We start from the raw sequence: 22,156 nt of genomic DNA on the forward strand, positions 1-22,156 counted from the left end.
AGGCCATTTTTTGTTGACATTTTATAGTTTAGCAAGTTCTGTCACATGCCTTATCTCAAATGGTCCTCACACAAATCCTGTGAGGTGGGAAGATAAGGGTTTTATCCCCATCTTAGAGATCAAGAGACTCTGGCCCAGAGAAGTTACTTCTCTGATTTCTCCCAGCTAGTGATGATAGAATAGGAGCTTGGAGCCAGGTCTCCAATCTCTAGATACAATCTGCTTGCACAAAACCACATCATCTAGCAACCATATCACGGTTACTGTGGAGAGGAGAGCTCTCGTGGCTCAGTTTCATTTGAAAGCATTCAGTAAGGTATTGTTATGTGTCAGATGTTGTGTTAGGTGCTGGGATTCAGGGAGGAAGCCAGCAAGGGGAGAAAACATAGCAATCTAAGAAATCACAGAAGTCCATCACTAAGTGAAATAGGTAAGACCTGTATAATGGGAGACATGGGAGCTGGAGGGGGGGGGGAAGCCCTTCCCCCATTAGACATGCTCACGGCATGAAATTAATGACTTTTTAAAACGTTGCCTATTTCTGCCATCTTATCTTCTAGAGCAGAGGTTGGCTAACTTTCTCTGTAAAGGGCCAGATAAATATTTTAGGCTCTATGCATCTAACGACTCAACTCGGCCACTTTAGCAAGAAAGCAGCCACAGAAAATACAAAAAAATGGGTGTGGTTGACTTTCTTTAGAAAACCAGGCAGCAGCCAGATTTGGTCCCACCCTGCCTTAGAGTGCTGGTGGTCTGCAGGCATGTCTTGATCCAGTGGTATCCTCCTCTTCTGCCCCTTTCTCCACCTCAGGCTTCAGACCATGAGCATGCTCCCCAGGCCTGGGAGTGCTTTGATTCCTGTAGGCTGTGGTCTCGGGCCTACAATCTCAAGTCTTGTCTTTACCTAGACATTCATAGTCCTTAGTCAAGTTAGATTTCAATAGTATATTTCACCCATAGTCTAGCTAATCTGCATGGTTATCCTTTTGAGGAGGGATGCCTCGCTTTGGGGTTTAGGTCCTATAAAACAAATTAGACTGTTCATTAATTCTGTGTAACTCAAGTTCAATGTGAAAGGCTCACCTCCAGCTGAAGACGCATGGCCGTGTGTATGTACCCAGACACTGTCTGTACCTTGAGCACACACACGGCTCTGGATAATTTTTTTCACCTAAGGAGTCCTGTGGCCTCAATATGGGGCTATTCTAGAAAGAATCCACTATTTTCTGGAAAATAGTTCAAAAGAGAGAACTGCACATCTAACGTTTTCCCCATGTTGGATCTCATTCAGTCTGGGATTCATTGGGCAGCCTCTGGAGGGAGGGCTGAGTTCCACTGTCTGTGGGAAAGCTGGCTTGCATTCTCTCGAAATTCTTTAGCTTTTGTATTTTGTGTCTTTGCTCCCTCCTTCAGAGGGTGCCACGTTCACAAAATGTGGCTGTTTTCCTGCGGAGGAAAAGGCCAGCAGGGAGACAGAGTCTGAAGGTTCTGCTATATTAGCACCCGCAATCCTGAATATTTGCCTGAGGTCCTGTGATTTACCACTGAAGCAGGAAAGCTTGTGAGGAGGAGCTGTGGGCTGAGACCAGATTAGAACGTGCAACCCTTTCTTTCCACGCTGGGTTCAGACTAGCACTGCAGGGTTTTTGCAAGAGAGAGTTTTATCACTATTTCCAACTCTCCTTTCCTCCCTCCTTCCCTCCCTCCCTCCTTCCCTCCTGCTTGCTTGCTTGCTTCCTTCCTTCCTTTGTTTCTCTCTTCCTTCCTTCCTTCCTTCTTTCTCTTTCTCTTTCTTTCTTTCTTTCTTTCGTTCTTATTTCTCTTTCTTCTTCCTTCCTCCCTCCCTCCTTCCCTCCAATTCATTCATTTACTCATGTGTAGAGCCCCAGCCCCTTGCAGGCACTGGGCTCGGAGCACCACAGGCACCATGTACTTATCCCCAACATCCTTGTGTTGTAGGGGCTGCTATCATTCCTCTTTCTCAGGGGGAAATTGAGCATCAGAAGAATTAGGAAGTTTCCCCAAAGTAGCTGGTGCATATAACCTAAAACACAGGTCTGCTTCCAGAACCATGCATCGGTTCCTCCCCACGATGCTCCTCGGTGGCCCGGGAGTCATGAACGCACACCATCCCAGGGGTTCTCAAGCCTCACACTGTTGACAGCCGGGGCAGGATGGTTCTTTGCTGTGGGGGCTGTCCTATTTATTGCAGGGTGTTTAGCAGCATCCCTGGCCTCTACTCACTGGATGTCAGTAACCAGCATCCCTCACAGACCCTGGTGACAACCGAAACGGTCTCCGGATGTTATCAAATGTCCCCTGGGGACGAAATCACCTTCAGCTGAGCCACTGCATTGTACCCAGCTTGAGGAATGGGCAGACTTCTGCCTGTCTGTCTCCTCTCCTGTGCTCCTCATTTGTCCTCGCAGATAGAGGAGGCTGTAGACGGAGCTGCAGGCTAGCAGCGAAGCTCACAGCCAACCGCGGAGCCGAGCAAACCAAACACGCCTGCGGGAAATGAAAAGCGATTTCCCCCTCTCTCCCTCTCTCTCTCTCACACACACAGGCAAAGAGAGAGAGAGGGAGCTTGAGAGAGAGAACATCTCTTCACCAGCATTCAGTGCTTCCTTTGTGCCAGGCCCTGAGCCCTGCGGGGGAATCAGACACAGGCCGGTTCCAAGTCCCTGAAAGGGGTATTGGGCATGGAGCCAGGGTCCCAACAAAAGTTGATTGACTCAATCACTGAATGGGAGAAAATGTGGTTGAGGAGATAAGAAGCTGCGGGAGAGAGGCTGATGGGAGTGCGGTGATTAGCATAACAAGGTGGGGGCTTTAGGCTTTGGAGGCCAAGCAGCAAGGGCAGGCTGGTAGGTGGCGCAGGCTTGGACCTGACAGGCCAGATGGAATCTGGGGCCATGAAGGAGGGGGAGAGGGGGTGTTGCAGGCAGGGGGCAGGGGCAGTGGCCTGGAGAGGGGCCCCGAGCTGGCCCTTGACCCATGTGAACGGGCTGTGGTCGCCGTCGGGGTCCAGAAACCCTTTGAATCCTACACCTTCAAGTCTTGGCAGCTACCCACCCTTGGACCCTCCCTCTGTTTTCTTACCACCGAAATGCAAGTAAGGCCCCACAGTTTCTCCTCTGCAACTCTGAAATCCCAGAGTTCTAAAAGTTAGAAAAAAAATTTTTCGTGGGTTTGTGGCAAACTTATTTGGTGGCACCATCTGGCCTCAAGGGACTAAAGAAATCATATTCTTTATCCATCCCTGTTAGTATGAGTGATTTATACCTTGCACCCCAGAAGTCACCGATGTGTTTGACGGTGGGGCCTGACTCCAGACCCCTCCGGGGGGATTGGCTGAGAATTGTACTTTCTGTGTCCCTCTGTTGTTTTAAAAATCCAAGTACTTCTAAATGACAGCTCACGCCTGGCCCCCTTGTGCTGAGTAAGGGGTTGCAGGGCTGAGTTAGGCTCTGTGTAGCCTCTGGGTGGGAAGAATCATAGAGAAGGGTTCGGTGTCATGCTCTGCAGACATTCAGTGCCTGGTAAACATCAGCTGTATTTGCTATTATTATTACTATTATTTTTTCACATTGAAAAGTAACCTGGCTAGGCTCAGACTACTGGGGTCTGAATGAACTACTGGCATTTTTAAAGTGTGAAAAACAGTGTTTTGTTTGAATAGAGCACCCACCGTTGTCTCTTCCCCTCACACCCCCTTCCCCACAGACATCCCTCTGCTCAGCTTTGGGACACCAGCACCTTCTGTGACCATTGCCCCCCACGGCCGGCTGCTGGGCAGGTCCCAGGCCATCCAGGTGGGCACTTCGTGGAAGCAAGTGGATCAGTTCCTGGGAGTTCCGTATGCCGCCCCGCCCCTGGCAGAGAGCCGCTTCCAGGCACCCGAGCCCTTGAACTGGACAGGGTCCTGGGACGCCACCAAGCCACGGTGAGGATCTAGTGGAACACCTCTTGGTGAATGCCCAGGGAATGCCTCTCCCATTCAAATCCATCTGAGTGAGACTTGGTAGCAGAGCAGTGCATTCCAGTTGGAGAGGTGAATGGGGTTGGGCAGTGTCAAGTGGGGGTGGGTGAATGGGGGTGGGCAGTAATCAAGGGGGCATTAAGTGCTCTTACAGATAAACCCTCCAAATATCATTATCTTGCTCCTGCAAAGTGCATGTGGTGATGGAGGGGCCGGCGTGTTCTGCTCCCTGCAGTGATTCAGGGACCCAGGCTATGGAGGCTCTGCCTTCCTCAGCATGAACATTCCTTGACTTTGCATCCAGGAAAGAGAGGCTTTGGAAGGGTCTTCATGGGAGATTTCCATGGGCCAGGGCTGCAGGGGGCTGGGGTGCATCGGTGACCTGCGCCAGTTTGGCGGTAGCTGGAAAGCAGCCTCCTGGCTGCACTGAGTTCAGGGGGGCTGAGAAATCCACTCCAGGGAGGGAGAAGCACATGAGCTCCTGAAAAACATTTTATTTATTTATTTTAAAAAGATTTTATTTATTTGAGAGAGAGAGCAGGGGGAGGGGCAGAGGGAGAGGGAGAAGCAGGCTCCCCACTGAGCAGGGAGCCCGATTCTGGGCTCATCCCAGGACCCTGAGATCATGACCTGAGCCGAAGGCAGATGCTTAACGACTTGAGCCACCCAGGCGCCCATGAAAGACGTTATTTTAAAAGGACTTTTTCCCCAGTAGGAACAATATGAAAAAGAGTTTTAAAAAAGGGAAAAAAAATTCAATCCTCTCTTCCTCCGTCATCAACCATGTTCAGTCTCACCTGTCCCCTCCCATACATACAGCACTTTAACCAGTTGACACGTTGGAGATGTTGTTGTTTTTCTCACCAGCGTGTGTTCAGAGCACCCATGAAAAGAGCACCATTCTCCTGTCTCCGCTCCCCACCTTCCCACAGACCCCTGTAGCCCTGTCCTGAGGCCGCTACACCTGTGCTGTCCCTTGTCACCCATGCCTGGCTGGTGGGGAGGTCCCCAGGCCAGGGCCAGAAAGAGTGAAGGGCTGGGAACTCTTGAATGCTCCAGACAAGGACATTGAGGGCTTGAACTTGGGCCATGGCGGCAAGGTGTGGACAGCCACGGTGGTAAGTCTCCACCATGGAGACACAAAAGGAATAAACGTGCACTAATCTGAGTGCTTCCCCATGTCAGCGTGGAGCCACATGACAGGGGAGGCTGGCCTTCTCAGAGTCCAGCACAAAGGACGTTGGGGGATGCGTGAAATCACCTGTGGGGCGGGTCCCATCAGGCTGCCGTTGGGCGTATCCCAGACAAGGTCTCCGCTCTCGTGCCCCGGGGGTGCTCAGCCTGGCAGGCTTGGACCCTGTCCTGATGCAGAAAGCAGCTCAGGCTCCACATCCGGCCACAGGTCTGCACACTTGCAGCAAGGAAGGGCCAAGGTCGCGAGCAACACCCACGTCCCCCATCTCTATCTTGGGCATCCTTTCTGCGAGTTGGCAGCTTGTCCCTTGAGGTGTTCCTCCGCAACCCACGGCAGAGAGAGTGGTGGGCATCCTGCCGTTTCCTCCCTGTGCTTGTCACTCCCTTTTCCCATGTCCCGAAGCTGCCTAATTGCTGCAGAGCTGGTAGCCATTGGGGCTTCGGACGGGGCGGTGGGTTCTGGCCGATGGTGGTGGGCAAGGAGGGAAGATGAGGCGTGTATTGCTGCTTGTCTACCTGGAAGTCATGCTGTCCGCATCCCCAGGGCCAGCTGCTGGCAGCCAGGCACCACGGCGCCCGTGTCTCCCGGAGTCAGCGAAGACTGCTTGTATCTTAACATGTTTGTGCCTCAGAACGTGGTGAGTTCTGAAGCCCTTGATTGTCTGCCCTGAAAACTGCCCCATTAGACACCCTCTGTCCCCACAGCTGCCAGAATCATCCACCCCTCCCCTCCGTGGCCTGCTCAGGTTCTGCGCCCCCAGCACTGTCCTTGGCGGTACTTGGCTTCCTGAAAGCCTGTGTGGCCAAGAGGAAGCAGAGGGCCCTCCTGGTGCCCACCCGGCCTCACCTGTTCCTGCCCACATCCTCAGGCCACCCCCATGGCAAATGCGGCACGGTTGTCCCAGTTCAGTTCCTAAAGGGCCTGTGTTGGGGGACACCGCTCTGGGTGGGACAGAGAGGTGACTAAAACAGAGTTGTTGCCCTCAGGATTTACATTTTAGTGGGCAGGGCAGAAACAGATACGCAAGTGAGTATTGAACAACGGTGGTGTTGATGAGACTCTGAGGAGAAATACAGAGGAAGGGACACAGTGACGGGAGGTGTTAGGTGGCAGTCAGGGGGTGCTGCCTGAGCGGCGTGGCGGGAAGGGAGGTGTGAGCCAGGCAGTGGGGGAGGGGGGTCAGCGATGTAGGGTCTCTGAGAGGGTGAGAGAACCACAGGGAGGAGAGGACAGAACCTGACTGTGGCTCATCTGCCAAGGAGAAAACCAACCAGCTGCTGTCCTTGGAAGACCCGAGGAGCGACCCCTGGGGGTGTTTCCACGTGGACTCTTGTTTGGGGCAGTTCTGTAGGGTGAGGTTTGGGGCTGTGACCCAGATAGGATTATGCCCTGTTTTGGAGCCCAGATCTGCCTAAGTAGCAGCCATGAGTCTGATACTCCATGTTTGAGTTTCCTGTTTGTGGGGAAGGATCAGAGGGCACAAAATAAAAAGCCACTGATGAGTTTTAGGAAATGTGAGTTTCTGGGGATGCCAACCTGGTGTTGATAGATGCCATGGTACCCCAGACCATGCCACAGCTTCCTGGTCCCTGGTCTACTAGCAGCGAGAGTCCACTGCACTTTAGATGTGTGACCTCAGCAGACTGGTCTGACTGAGCTTTGTCACGAGGCCCCCCAGATGTGAAAGCTCTCATAGATTGTGTTACTATGAGCAGGGAGACCAGAGTGAGGGAGACAATGGGTCCCCTCTGCCCAGCGCTGGTCACCCCTTCCTTGTGATGCTGGATTAAGATCTGGCTCCCAACGAGTCTGCCACTGACCACTGCCTCACTGGTCTAGAGAAGGTAACCATGTTCTATGTGCTTCAGTTACTGGTTCCGAAAGTGGGAGAGAAATAGCATCCTGGCTCATAAAGTTCGTGCAGGAATTAAATAAAACACTGCATGGAGACTAATGAGTCGATAGGTGACCAATGGGGGACATTGGAAATGACCGTGAGTGGGACAGAGACCACACGTAAAGGAATGAGGGTCATTCCACCTGGAAGTGACTGCAGACCTGGAGCCCATCGCTTGGAGCTATGTAGTCCCCAACACCCCAGTTCTGGCCCCTAGTTTATTCTGTAAGACTGTTTGCATCCTCCTTGGTGAGTCCTTTCGGTTTGGCCATGCTGCCTGAAACCCATCCTGGTAATATAGAGCTACTCGTCACTCACCTGAAAGATGCAGTGTCACGGACAGAAGAGCCCAGTAGAGCGTGCTGGGAGGGGGCTGAGGTTGGAATTCTGGGTCGGCCCCTTCCTCTCTGTACATGTTTTAAAAAGTCACTTCACCACCCTGAGCCTGTGTTCACACCTGCAAAATGGAAGTGCTTTCAGTCATTAGAGCCATCTCCCTATGGGGCAGAGCTGGGGTGTTAGAAGACTGCTTAGCTCCAAGCGATGGGCTGCAGGTCTGCAGTGGGCTGCCCTTTTTGCCCCCTGCTCACTTTGCAATGTGAGCAAAGCATCCACTTTTCATGACCCCCAGCTTCCTTATCTGTGACACCAGGCTTATTAGCATGCTAGGGCTACTCTGATAGAGCACCACTGACCAGGAGGCGTAAACAACAGAAAGGCATTTTTTCAACATTCTGAAGGCCAGATGTCTAAGATCCAGGTATCAGTGGGGTTGGTTCCTTCGGAGGCTACTCTCTGTGGCCCACGGATGGTCATCTTCTCCTCCCTCTGTGTCCACATGGTATCCCTCTGTGTGTGTCTCCATCCAAATCTCCCCTTCTTCTGAGGATACCAGTCATATGGGATTAGGGCCCACTAGCTTAATCACTTCCTTATAGGACCCTCTCAAATATGGTAACATTCTGAGGTCATAGAGTTAGGGATTCAACCCCTGAATTTTAGGGGGACACAGTTCAGCCTGTGACATGGGACTAAGCGTGCTACGTGATGGAGTTGACAGGAAGAGTCATGGGTAGGCTCAGAATCTGGCACCTTCTTGGGAAAGGTGTCCTCAGCAAGCTCTGGTGGGTGAGAATGGGCCAACCTATAGCCTCATATTTCTCCACTCCCCACAGGCCCCCAACGCGTCTGTGCTGGTGTTCTTCCACAACACCATGGAGGGGAGGGGGACTGACGGACAGCTGGCCATTGACGGCTCCTTCCTGGCTGCTATTGGCAACCTCATTGTGGTCACTGCTGGCTACCGAGTGGGTGTCTTCGGCTTTCTGAGTTCTGGTAAGTCGCTGGCATGGCTGGAGATTGCTGATCCCCTGAGCTGAGGGCCACTCTGTGTGTTCAACCCCTTCTTCCCAAAGCCCCATCCCTTCATGGCCCCCCAGCTCTCCTCCAGCCCAGCTGAGCACTCGGGAATGTCCCACACACCTATGAGACCCTCCAGCAATCCTGACGCCCATACATGAGAGTAATAGTTGCCATTGGTTGATCTTACTAGGTGCTGAAGCTATTCTAAGTACATTATGTGTTGTATCATGTGTGTGTGTGTGTATTTTGAGGCCCCAGAAGGTTAGACACTGCTAACATCAATAGTTAGGAAAGAGCAGAGCCAGGATTCACCACAGGGGTTGACTTGCTCTAGAGAACGATAGGAATGGATTATAGTCCTGGGCCCACAGGGATGCCATTTGACTCCACATAAGGGCTGCATCAGTGATGTTTCCTGTTTCCTCTTTAATGCTGGCCTTGCTTGTGAACACTGGCCTGTCCCCTATCCAGTCACAGAACTGTTTGTCACCCTGGTTCCATCCTCCACCTTCCCCACCAGCACCCATGGAGGACAGCCCCATCGTCCTCCACGTGCATCTTTTCCTCCATGTCCAGCTCCCCCAATGGTGGGGCACTTGTCAAACAGCCGTGTCCAGGGGTAGACACACAGGTCTGGGAATCTGAAGAACCAAGGGCCAGCTCTGTCATTCATTGTCCGTGTGACCCTGGCTAAAACTCTTCATTTCTGAGTCTCAGTATTCTCATCTGTAAAATGGGAATAATTTTACCCAACATCCGCAGTTACGTGAGGCTCTAGTGAGGTTGTACATGTGAAAGGGCTTTAGAAAATACAGTGGGCCCTCCAGGGAGGCACTGAACTTCATCTCTGCTCTCTAAGGATCTCATTTAAGACCCAAATGCCTTTCTTGCTAAGTCAGGATGGGCAGGTGGAACGTAGCATGGTGAGAATGATGGAGTTACCTAGAATGTGGATGAGTGGGTAGGCATCCAGCATGGGCAGAAACTCTGGAGGGCTGGGTGCACCCCGTGGCATGAGCCCTTGAGTACCATGAAGAAGATTCTAGGCCTGCACAACAACCACAAAGTGGGCACCAAATTAAGGCAAAATATGACCAGATGCCAATGAGGGAAATGTGGATGATCAACAGATTTCAGATTTTTCCTTCAGAGGGAGCAGGGTCAGCTGTCAGAGCACTAAAAACTCTGCCTGGGTTTTCTTTCCTCTTTTCAAACACACGACTGATGATTTGATAAGTCCGTAGCTCCCATCTCTGAAGAGGCGGGTGAAATTCAGACCTTGTCCTGTTGAACGTGGTCAAGTGGAGCTTTCCACAGACATGGCCGACTCCTTGGCTCTGAGCCTTTCCAGACAGAGGAGAGCGAATTTCCATATGTTACCCATGCCTGATGGTTTCATGGCGTGTAATCTTACTGAGAATTTTTGTGCTTCTGGGAAGGCAAACTCATTCCTGCTGCTGGTGGAGGCGAAGGAAATTTCCAGAACACCCAGCCCTTCCCATTCCCGACCTGGAATGCTGCCTGTTCATTGTGCTTAAAGCAAAACTGTTAGCGAGAGGGGAGGAAAGTTACACTCGGGGGTGCCCGCCTCTACCAGACATTTCTCCTGGATCGCCTCATCTCATTCCCACGCAGCTCTGTGAGGCCAGCACCGAGTGGCCATTTGGCAGATGACTCAGCGAGGCCCGGGGGTCAAGGAGCTCCATGCCCCACAGTTAGGAGTGCCCTCGGGGCGTTGAATCCTATTGGTCAAACAGCAAGGAGAAATATCCTGTGGCTCACTCCCTCGGAGGTTTAGAAATGCCCTTTGGATTCCCTGTTCTTCTGTGTACACAGCAGGATGGGTCTTTTACGTCCATTGAGCCACAGACGGTTCTTCTTTGCTTTATTTACTAGACTTCCTAGCCTCCCCCGCATTCCTGGGCCTTTGCCTGCCTTAATTGAGCCTCCCTGCAGCTCCACCAGGAGAGGGGAGCCATGCATCCGTAGAGAAACTGAGACACAGAAGCCCTAGGGTGCGAACATAGCCTTCCTGACCACAGACAGCCACAGCGCGTCCCCCGCAAGTCTCTGCGGTGAAGCAGCTGCTATGCAGGGGCCTCGGGGGCCCACAGCCCCGGGGGATGCTCAGGAAGGTGAAGGGAACGGGTGTGTGAGTCTGGGAACCCCCCAATAAATTTGTGACGCAAGCACACCATCCCCTTTACCACTTAAAAAACAGTTAATAGATTTTACCACATAGAGTGGTTTTAAGTTTACAGAACAACCGAGCAGAAAGTACAAAGAGTTCCCATAGATGCTCCCCCGCCTCAGTTTCCCCCACTGTCAACACCGTGCATTGGTGGGGCACCTCTGTTAGAATCAATGAGGCAACACGGATAGGTTAGTATCGACTCAAGTCCACAGTTTACACTAGGGCTCACTCTTTGTGTCATACTCTCTATGGTTTCGATAAATGTCTGACACATGTCCACCATCATGGGTCACACAGTAAAATCGTTTCACTGCCCTAAGGCGTCTCTGTACCGCCCCCGTTCGTCTTTCGCCTTTTCCACTTTAAATACTTGGACGCTGCCGTTCCGAACACGGGTCTGGAAAGAGACGGGCTACTTTGAGTGCCGGCCGGAGCCTGGGGTCCTGCACGGCACGCAGGCTTTGCATCCGCCCAGAACGGGGTCTGAGAGCAGCTCGGCGGCGCTGTGGGTCCGAGGGGCTCCGAGCAGCTCCTTCCCTCTGCCTCCACTCCCACGCTGCCCATCTCTCAGATGACGCTGAGACCTAAGGGGGGACGACAGGGTAACGCGTGGAAGGCGGACACCTGGGACCTTGCCTGGCACCCGGCAGGGGCTCACAAGTGTTAATGCCCCTTTTCTTTCCCTGGACGGGGCTCCTTCCAGGCAGGGCTAGGTTGTGGTCATGCCCCGGCCCTGCGTGTGGCCAGCAGCTGGCCCAGAGCTGCCCCTGGACAGTGGTGGCAGCAACGGCCCCTGGCATGGACTGAGTCCGGCCGCGCAGTCCCTGCCCGTGTTCTCCCGTGGTCAGTGCATGTGGCATCCACTGTCGTAGCCCGCAGTGAATGTGGTCCTCCGAGAGCTCCAGACTCCAGGGGTACTTTTTTTTTTTTGAAAGATTTTATTTATTTATTTGCCAGAGAGAGAGAGAGCACACAAGCAGGGGGAGTGGCAGGCAGAGGGAGAGGGAGAAGCAGACTCCCTGCTGAGCAAGGAGCCCATGCGGGACTCGATCCCAGGACCCCGGGACCATGACCTGAGCCGAAGGCAGACGCTTAACGACTGAGCCACCCAGGCGCCCCTCCAGAGGCACTTTTCAAAAAGCAGTGGGGGGAGGATGGAAAGAGAAGCTCATGCCAGGCCTGTGGCCGACGAGACAAGCTCGTGTTCTCTGTGAGAAGAGACGGCCAAACCCAACGGTACTTCAAGGGGGCCCTGGTTCCCGGCGAACCGAACAGTTGGAAAGGAAGTGAAGGGGTTGGAGGTGGGCCAGGGGGGAGGCCATTTCCCCAGCCTGGATCCTGCCAGGGGGCAGACCCCAGGGGGCCCAGGGCACAGTGACAGTCCTCGCTTGGCAAAGCAGTGCAGTGAGGGGAACAGGGACACTGGGGCGGGGGGGGGGGGGCAGGCTCAGAGGAGTGGGTGGGTCAGCCTGCAGGCCCGCTGTGGGTGTGGGGACGGAGGAGGTGCGCTTTGGCCAGGGAGTCAGACAGAAGGCCGGGCATGGTACCATTACCATTACCTCATCGTCCCCGGGGCCTCCCGAGAGGGTCTGCTCCCCTCCAGCCAGAAGAACAGGCACACAGTCCTGTCTCTGTGGCTGCCCCTCCACAAGTCCGCTACAAAAGCCAAGGCACACTCCACAAAGAGCATCTGGGAGATACTGCGGGGACCTAAATCTGTTTCATTTTAGTCAAGAAAAACTAGACAATTTCTATAGTGCTTTATGCCGGGCACTGTTCTGGTTCTTTTACGATTATTAACCAATTCAGTCATCCTAACAACCTGAAGAGGTAAGAATGGTTATTACTTCCGTTTTACGGACAGAGAAAATCAAGTCGCACTAGGTAACTTGTCCAGGGCCCCACAGTGCTAGTAGGTGGTGGGGCTGGGGCTGCGCCCAGCTGGTCTGGCTCCATAACCTGTGTGCTTGGCCACCTCACCTGCTGCCTCTAATCAACGGCCATCAGCGAGACCAGGTGAGGGCCCACTGTGAGCCCAGAATTGCACCAAGGAGCTTTAGAGGGAGAGCTGAAGACACCACATGAGCAAGCGAGAACCAGTTAGGGAATGAGGGAACAGTTGGATATGGCTGGGGTGGTTCTGACCAGTGGAGGTGGTAGGGCAGAGCAGGGCAGCTGGGGTAGGTGGACAGGGGTGGACACCTGCTCACATCTGTCTCCCTACTGGACTCTACGTGCAGCCAGCAGGGAGCCCCTCTCCAGTGCCATGCCAGGGGTGCGGCCCAGCTCACGTGTGTGGCAGGACGGGTCCAGGAGGACACCGAGGAGGCCACAGCAGGATGGCAGGATGAACGTGGCTATGGTGGCTGGGCGAGGGCTGGTGTTGGAAAATGAAGGGAACCCAGGCTGCTTGGATGGGCCGAGGCCATTCGTAGAGGATCGCAAAAGCCAGGAAGACATTTAGACTTGACTCTCCACAGGAACGGGGGAGTTAGGAGTGCTTTTGAGCACAAAAAGTTCCATAAATGGAACACTTAGATTTTTTTTTTTAATGAAAATAACACAATGCCTTGCACATCATAGATTTTCCAACAAGTGTTGAATTGGATTGAGTGTTGGGACAGAGAGTTCCGAGTGTGCGTTGGGATCTAAGTCCCGACTTTCTCTTATATTTGTTTCTCGTGCTGAAACAAACATTTCCTCTTGAGTGTCAAGTTCCTCCTCAGTGAAGGAAGGGGTTGGAGCAGACTCCCCGAAAGCTGCTGGTTCGCTGCCCCTGTGCACACGGCTGAGGCTGTGTGAGGGCCAGGGCCGTGCCTGTCTTGCTCGCCATGGAATCCGGTGCCCCGCCTGGCACCAGGCAAAGCCCCATCCAGACTTGTCTGAAGAGCAGCCCTTGAAGGGCCCTCTCCTCTGACTTCCTGGGGGTCTGTAGACCCCACAACATCAGTACTGTACTTGGGAAGCTGATCTATGGGAAGTCAGAGGCAGGGACAGTCGCCCCCAACCCTCCTATATTGTCACTGGAAATGCAGGCTGCGCATGTCACTTCCGGGACGTACAGGACCATGTCCCACCCAGGTGGCACCCAGCTTTCCTGCCCTGCCCAAGACCTCAGAAACCACGCATTCATCCTAACAGGCAGAACAGAAGTGCAATCCAGAAACGTCCATGGTGAGGATTGTGCTAATGTCTTCACCAAACCCAGAACACAAAATGCACTTGAAGAAATTCTGAGAGTCTCACCAGCTGGGAGAGTAATTTGTACTGTTACGTCCTCCGAGCGGGCGTTCCCGTCAACTTGGTGAAGGCCAGGTTGGGGAATCGGGACGCAAGATTTTCCTGTATTTCTGTTTGGGAATATGGAGTCTCGTTGATAGTTTCTCACTGCATACTGAATCCTATTAATCGTAACTATGGTCATTCATTCACCTGACATTGACTAAGGACCTGCTATGTGCCACTGGTTTCGGTGGGGCCTGGGCTAGCAAGGAAGGCGACACCAAGCGTGACAAATACCCTGAAAGGGGAACCTTGCTTACCTCAGGGCTGCCTCTGAATTAACCCATAGCTAAAACTTGAAGGACCACTGGGCCGGAGGAGGAAGAGGAGGAAGGCCAGGGCGAGGAGGAGGTCTCTGGGCAGAGGAGGTCACATGTGCCAAGCACAGGCCTGGAAGAGGGTGGACCGTGTGTTTGAGCTACTGATGAGAAGCCAGGAGGCTGCAGCATCGGGACAGGCAGGAGACAAAGGGAAATAGGGCCCAAGAGACAGCCGCCCTGGTCCCATGGGTTTTGAATATACTGGGAGAACTGAGATCAGGTCCTAATGGGATAAGATGGGAGATTTTAGATAGGCTAAGGCAGGGTGTGTGTGTGTGTGTTGGGCTGTGTGTATATGAGAGAGACATGATCAAAATTATGCATTTCAAAGACCACTCAGCAGGGCGCCTGGGTGACTCAGTCGGTTAAGCGTCTGCTTCAGCTCAGGTCATGATCCCGGGGTCCTGGGATCGAGCCCCGCATCGGGCTCCCTGCTCAGCGGGGAGTCTGCTTCTCCCTCTGACCCTCCCCCCTCTCATGTACTCTCTCTCATTCTCGCTCTCTCAAATAAATAAATAAAATCTTAAAAAAAAAATAAAAAGATAAATAAAAGGGCCACTCAGCCCTCCCTAAAAAAATTAAAAAATAAAAGACCACTCGGGATGTGGCATGGAGGATTCATTGGAGGGAGAGATGTGTGGATACAGGAGGCCAGTGAGAAGCACTAAGGAGCTCAGTGGGGAGAGAGCCCAGAGCACCTGGGGAAGAGAAGGCGGAGATAGAGCATAGCAGGTGTCGGAGAGGACTCTGAGGCTGTGCAGGAGCAGATCGGGGGGGTGGTGCTGCATTAGAAGGAGAATATAAGAAATCCTGCAAAGGCTGCTGGCTGCATGCTCAGGGGGCTTGGAGTCGATTCCCTTTGGGACTCAATGCTTTTGAAGTGCCTTCAGCGAGGTAGCCTCCTGGAGACATGAGGGGCTGGCGCTGGGAGAGCGCTCTGTGCCCCTGACACTCCCGAGTCAGCAGCATGTGGGTGGTGGTTGAAGGCATGGGAGCTGTTGGAGTTTCCTGGGGCAAAGTGGGTGAGTCTCAGCTTGAACCAGAACAAGCTGGGTATTTCAGGGTGGTTAGCCGCGTAAATGGACAAGAAGGATCCACTGGATTCAGAGGATGGCCAGAAGGCATGAGCACGTAGTGTCCCAAACGCCGACGAGGGCATATTTTTGCTGTACTATATGTACAGTGTGTGTGTGTGTGTGTGTGTGTGTGTGTGTGTGTGTGTGTCTGAATCACTTCGTTAAGAAAACAGTGCTGAGCTTTCGATAAATATTTACTTAATTCTATGAAAAAAGAATAGATCAACTCAGCTGAATGCTATGGAAGGTCAAGGGAGAAGAGGCAGTGGGAACTGATGGAGAGCTTCAGCCATGCCTGGTCCTGGTCAGGGAGGAAGAGGCGTGGAGAGCCACCGCAGCGGACCAACATGTGGGGCACCCCGCTGTGTGCCAAGCTGGGTGGTGGTCTGACGCACACCGCCTCTGATTGGAGCGGCCACGCTAGCGAGTGCCCTCGCCTCTGGTGGGAAAGCTGCAGCCCAGAGAAATGGAATGACAATGGCAGGGTCTCCTACCCAGCAAAGGCTGGATGGGTCTGGTTCTGAAGCCCATGCTGTTCTCGCTGTCCGGACCTGCACAGACAGGAGCCCCGGTCCCCCAGAGGCACTGCAGACAGCACTGGGGTGGGTAAACTCCAGGTTGTAAGATCGCAAAGGGTAAAAGTCTTTCCTCTTTCTGCAGGTTCTGGCGAGCTGAGTGGCAACTGGGGGTTGCTGGACCAGCGGGAGGCTCTGACCTGGGTGCAGACTCACATCGGAGTGTTTGGTGGGGACCCTCGGCGCGTGACCCTGGCAGCAGACCGTGGCGGAGCTGACGTGGCCAGCATCCACCTTCTAACCACCAGGGCTGCTGACTCCAGACTCTTCCGGAGGGTCATGCTGATGGTGAGTCACCTGTTCTACCTTCACCCTTGTTTTGGACACTGGTGAGGTGAGGTGAGGGGCCTCACTTACCTCTTGAGACCAGCTGGCTTTGATTGCTTGGTTTCCTTTATCCTTTGTTCCGGTGTGTGTCTTGCTCGTGGCCATCTTTCCATGGTCTGGTGATTCCAGGATGCTGAGGGGCTCCTCTAACTACTGTCCATCATTCTAAAGTGATGAAAATTCTAGATGGGGAAGTGTTTCCATTTTGGGAGATTGCCCCACTAGGGTTTAATGGTGTGAACTCTCGAAGACCTCTCTTGTCAATAGACAAACACAAGGGAATGGAGTGTAAGATGAGGAGCTTTCTGGTGGAAGGAAAGCTAACGATGAGGGCACAGTTTAGCCAATACGATGCTAACTACACCTGACATTATTGCCACAACAGGAGAGAAGTAGAACAAGAGAACTCTCATCTGCTTTCCAGTGTTGCTTTCCTGATCTTCTCAGGGAAATCTTCCCTTATGCTGTCTGGTTTAAACAATAGCCCATGCTCCATCTCCTGGCTCCAATTCAGTTCTGGTGGCATTTCTTCATGGAGCACTATTGGGTGACTCATTCCTCTCTTGGAACCCTTCTACGTCATTGCTATTTCCTTTGCCTAAGGTGGGGAGGGGTGGCAGGGACCCTTGCCCACGTGTCTGATCAAGAAGTGACAGGCAGCTGAGTCAGCAGCCACAGGGTGAGGCATGGAGCTCCCAAGGTTTGGCCAACTGAGTCATTGATTGTTGAATAAAGGCAAAGAATAGAACTCAGCATTCAGGATTCTACTGGATGTTCCTGCTAGATGATGATGATGATGATGATGATGGTGATGATGATGATGATGATATAATCATACTGATGATGATGAGATAAGATTTTGATCATGACAATAACTATTATAGAAGAAATAACCTGTTGATCACAGCACAAGCCCTGATGGTATTGTCATTGATGAGCTTCTAATTTTATGGAGTGTCCAGCTTGTGTCAAGTGCCGTGGTAGGTGTTGGAAATGTCATGCAAAATAATTCATGTGCTAGTTCTTGGGAAATTTATAGTTTGCTGAGGGGTGGGGGACAAACACTTAAAGAAAATATTTAAAAGAGGGTCTTAGGGCATTTGAGAGAGAAGCCCCCAACTAAGCACAAGGGAAGTAGTAATGTCCAGGAATACTTCCAAGGAGAAGGTATGTCTGAGCGAGATGTTGAAGACTGTGCAGGCATTTCACTGCGGGCAGAGTTCTGGCACTAAGAGACAGCGTGTCTTCTCACTGAGATCTGCCAGTCCTACGATGCGGGAGGGGAATGGATTCTTCATGTGCTGCAGTGATGGAGACTGGGAGGCAGGGAGCAGCCGGATTGCACTAAACACCTTGGCTTTCATCCTCAGTGATGGGAGCCTTTGAAGAGTTATGTTTGGTTTGGTTTGGTTTCCCATTTTAACATTTTTAAGTGTACGGTTCAGTGGTATTAAGTACCTTCACAGTGTGGTACAGTCATCACCACTAATCATTTCCAGAACTTTCCATCATCCCAAACAGAAACTCTGTACCTATTAAACAATAACTCCCCATCCCCCCTGCCTCCCCCAGCCCCTGATAACCACTATTCTACCTTCTGTCTCTATGAATTTGCCCAATCTAGGGACCTCACAGCAGTAGAATCATACAAAATGTGTGTGTGTGTGTGTGTGTGTGTGTGTGTGTCTGGCTTATTTCACTTAGCATAATGTCTTCATAAAGCCTCATCCATGTTGTAGCTTATATCAGAATTTCCTTCCTTTCTAGGCTGAATAATATTCCATTGTATGCATAGACCATATTTTGTTCATGCATTCATTTGTTGATAGATACTGGGGTTATTTCTGCCTTATTGTGAATAGTGCTGCAATGAACATTGGTGTGCTCTCAAAGGGTTTTTAGGCAAGTAAGAAACTTGCTTCCCTTTAGGAAGACTTCTTAAAGCCGAGTGGAGGATGCATTTAAGAGGGACAATCCTGGAAGCAGAGAAGGCAATGATGAGACACTGAAGTAGCCAAATTACGGAAAAATAGAGCACCATCAAGACCAATGCCATGGACCCGCTAATGATTCTAAGGTCATATAACCACAGTCGGGCATTGTCCGGCCTTCCTGGGATCCGAACCTTTGACTGTCAGGAGAAGGATAGGAGTGACATTGTTTGGGCAGATATGATGCTGGATCAACATTGTCTCACCATTCCCAACAGAAAGCAGTACTATCTGCCACTTTGCCTATCTCTTTCAGCCATAGGAGCCTTCCAACGTTCCTTGAAGCGTCCATGCTCTATTTCACTTCCTACAGGAAGTTCCCTCTACGTGGACACCTTTATCCTATCGTCCTCTTTGCCTGCTCTATCTGTCCTTCAGGGAATCCTTCCAGATTTTTTAGCCCAGGACCAGACCCTCTTTATATGGCTTCCGCTGCCTCTACTTCTCTGCACATCATTTATCATGACTTCCCACCAGTAAAGAATTATTCCTGCTTCCCAGTCTCTCCCGCACAAGACTGTGAGCCCCAGGAAAGCAGGGGGCAGCTGTGCCTTGTTCTCACACAGGGCCTGAAGCCCCCAACACAGCTGTCCTAGAGTAGATGCTCCATAGTCAATATCCGGGCAGTGAATGAGCAGAAGAATGGGGGACTATGCCCAGGGCCCCCCAGGCTGGTCCACTTCCCTCCCCACAACCACTGTCTTGTGTTTCGTGTCCTTTGATCCAGATTTTCTTCAATATCTCCCTCTCTAGTGGGCCCATCTTCATTGCACGAGGTCTGAACCCAAGCATCTTTCAATTCCTGGTATTGAAAACAGAACTTCCCGACTTTGAATGCTCCTGAGGGGGTTTCCCCAGAGGCCTCTCAGAAACCAGACACTCAGTGGGACCTGGAAGACACCAAAAATGACTTCCAGTCGGCCCAGAAGGCAGAATTCTCTTTTTGAAAATTCTGGAGACTTGAGGTGTTTGGGGAATTTCAGAAACTAATCTGTTTTAGCAAATGGTAGTGCATTTAAAAATAAACTCTCCATCTGTTTCAGTCATTTAGAAGCAGCTTTTACAACTGCTCCCAGCAGTCTTTGGGACGCATGTGAAATTATTTGGTATTTGGAATCGAGAGAACGAAAATACTTCAATACATTAGCGGTTCTTAAACGTGTTCTTTACCAACAGATGTTTGGGGAAATGAATGTGAGTTGGTGATATATTCTTGGATAAGATCTTGTCTTTCGGCAAATCTAGAGGCCAGAGCTGTTGAGACACCAGGCACGACAGGCTCCTGTGATAATTAATAACTTTATTTAGATTATTTGGGGCCACAAGGCACTTCTGATATATTATCTCATAGATTGCTCACACTGATTGGCACAGGATCTTCATATTATTTGCAATCTGGAGATAGGAAGTCTGAGGCTTAGAGAGGTCTAGTGACTTGCTAAAGAACACACAGCAAAGAAGGAGCCGCATTAGGGGCTAGAACCTAAAGCCATATCCTGTGTTTTCCCCACCCTATGAAGTTGTTTCTCCAGAGAAGCCTGGGACCCTCCCAGGGCCTTAAGGCCTAAAACAAAGAGCTCGGGCCTACGGTCAGGCAAGCCTGCCTTAAGATCCCAGCCTTGGGCAAAACCCTTCACTCTTGGAATCTTCATGGATAAAATCAGTATGATTAATTCTGTCTCCCAAGGGCTCAAGAAGTTGCCATCATATTAGGATTGTAGAGTGTCCTGCGCACTGTAGGAACTCAAGAAATCCAGGTTCCCCTTGCCTTGCTAAGCGAGGGCAGCTCCAAACCAAAGCAGGTCAGGGGAATTTGCACCTGCCTCCGGGGCCTGGGTTGAAGAAGGAAGAGGGGGTGACATGTCGCGAGCATGCACTCTGTGGCTCTGATGACCTGGCCAGTTTTGAGAGGAGACAGAGGAGGTCATGTCTGCGGTATGATTCACAGGCCCCAGAAGAGATTTCCATTGCCCTCCTACACCATTTCCCTGAGGGAGTGCCAGGCCTCATGAATTGGCCTCAAGCTACATATTCCTGTCTCCTTTCCTGCTCCATTCCTGGAGGAACCCTGCACTCCAGGCTCACTAGTATCAACATTCCTAGAAAATGCCATGCCTTCTTCCACATCTTTCCATTGCCATGCTGTGGTCAGCACGTCCACTTCTCCACCTGGAAAGTCACTCCCTTCTTCAGGGCTCAGCTGAAATGGTGCCCTCTAAGCCTCTCTCCATCTCTTAGAACAATTCTCACGTTGGTGAAGAGACTTCTATTTGGCAATTTTTTAGGAATCCTGCCTTGTCTTACACACTGGGTATTTTTCTAGCGCGTCTTACTCCAATTCTGTTATGACTGAAAGCTTGACAGGGCCCGTGAGCTTTTCGTCTTAGAATTTCCTTAATGTTTCGCACAGCCCTGGGTGGAATAGGGCACCAAAGCCCGTGCTGAGTTCCATAACACTAGGGGAGGGGCCTGAGCACTGTTTTCTCCTGTTTTTCCACAAACCTCATAGTTCGAGCACTTTCTTCTCCGTTTCTCTTAATCAAAATGGACTGAACTGTTCATGGATTCCAGTACTCTCATCTATATATTAAGATATATCTATTGATTGTCTTTAAATAGTCCTGATGTGAATTTGAGTGTATCTTCATGGAATTTTTCAATTAATTTCAAAAAAGTAACTATGTTTTTATGATGTGAAATCTCACATCCGTGAATCTGGTTGACACCATCACCACAAACATGATTTTTGTCTCCTTGGGTCTTTTCATAGCATTTTGAACTTCTCTCCACAAAAATTTTGTGAAATCATTGTAGGCAAGTCCCTACCTGTGTGTCCTAGTTCGGTTGGCATTATGAATGATGTCATATTTTTTATTGAACTTTCCAGCTGGTCAGTACTGGCGTAGGGGAGTAAAGTCGGCTCCAAATTCGCTGAGCCTTCTTACCACTTCCAATACTTGGTCTGTTGGCTCCACTGGATTTTCTGACGTTATTTCATTATCTGTAAATTTTGGCAGGTTGATTTCTATACCCTTTGGACAAAAATGCTCAGCTGCTCTAGCAAAGATCCAACACTTAAGGAGCTTAAATAATAAATATGTTTCTTTCTCTCTCTCTCTTTTTCTTTCTTTATCATAATATTTCCCAAAGTGTCTCATGATCTCTGGGGGCATGGGTTCTTTCTAGGTGTTTCTCTGCCATCTGAGGGCCTTGTTCCCATCTGCAGGGTGGAGTCTGGGCAGCTTGGGCAGCAGGGAGGGGACAGAGTGAGAGGGGCCAGCCCTGCTGACTGAGGGAGGCAAGGGTACCCTCCCTCTCAGAGGTCCTCTCCTTATATGCAGCCCTGCAGCTCATCGGCCTTTCTTTTCCTTTGACATGGCCATTCTTGCTCCTGCTTTTCTTCATCGTATCAATCTTACTATTTAAACAATGTCTTGCTTTCTGAGTCTTCTTTATGACTATAAAGCTCTTATTTCATCCATGTTTACCTTTGTCATCTTCTGCTTTCTCCTCGCTTCTTTGACAATCAGTTGTTCTGTGAGCTTCTTGAGTTGAAATCTGAGCTCATTATTTGTCATTCTTTGTTTTCTGGTCAATGGGTTTCAAGCAATAAATGTCCCTCTTACTGTTGTATCAGCTCCACCTTGGACATTTGGAGAAGTAGCGACACGTCCTGTATTTCTATGTCTTTGATTATTTCTTGTATTATGTTCTTCTTAACCACAGGAGATGCATCCCTTTTTTTTAAGCTTTTAGATGCATAGGATTTTAACCCATCCTTTTGCAAATTGATTTCTAATTTTATTTCATTATTATCATGGAGCCTGAGTTGGAGAAGGCTGACTCTGAAATTTATTAGACCTAATGAATTCTTCACTGGTTGGCATAAAAGTTGTACAGTGTTATCAAGATCCTCCATCTGCCTATCTACTTACCTTTGCTTGATCTCTCCATT

At 50.9% G+C, this 22,156-nt stretch overlaps 1 protein-coding gene across 1 annotated transcript in view; it reads left to right on the forward strand.

The window, feature by feature from the left end:
- TG (thyroglobulin) overlaps positions 1–22,156 on the forward strand; it is a 239,796-nt gene that overhangs the window by 125,067 nt on the left and 92,573 nt on the right. Inside the window, exons 38-41 of the mRNA XM_021688468.1 lie at positions 3,727–3,946; positions 5,721–5,814; positions 8,250–8,409; positions 15,969–16,171. Coding sequence (XP_021544143.1) covers positions 3,727–3,946; positions 5,721–5,814; positions 8,250–8,409; positions 15,969–16,171 — 677 coding nt within the window. The remainder of the gene's footprint in view (positions 1–3,726; positions 3,947–5,720; positions 5,815–8,249; positions 8,410–15,968; positions 16,172–22,156) is intronic.

The sequence above is a fragment of the Neomonachus schauinslandi genome, chromosome 4, assembly GCF_002201575.2.
Source record: "Neomonachus schauinslandi chromosome 4, ASM220157v2, whole genome shotgun sequence".
NCBI lineage: Eukaryota > Metazoa > Chordata > Mammalia > Carnivora > Phocidae > Neomonachus > Neomonachus schauinslandi.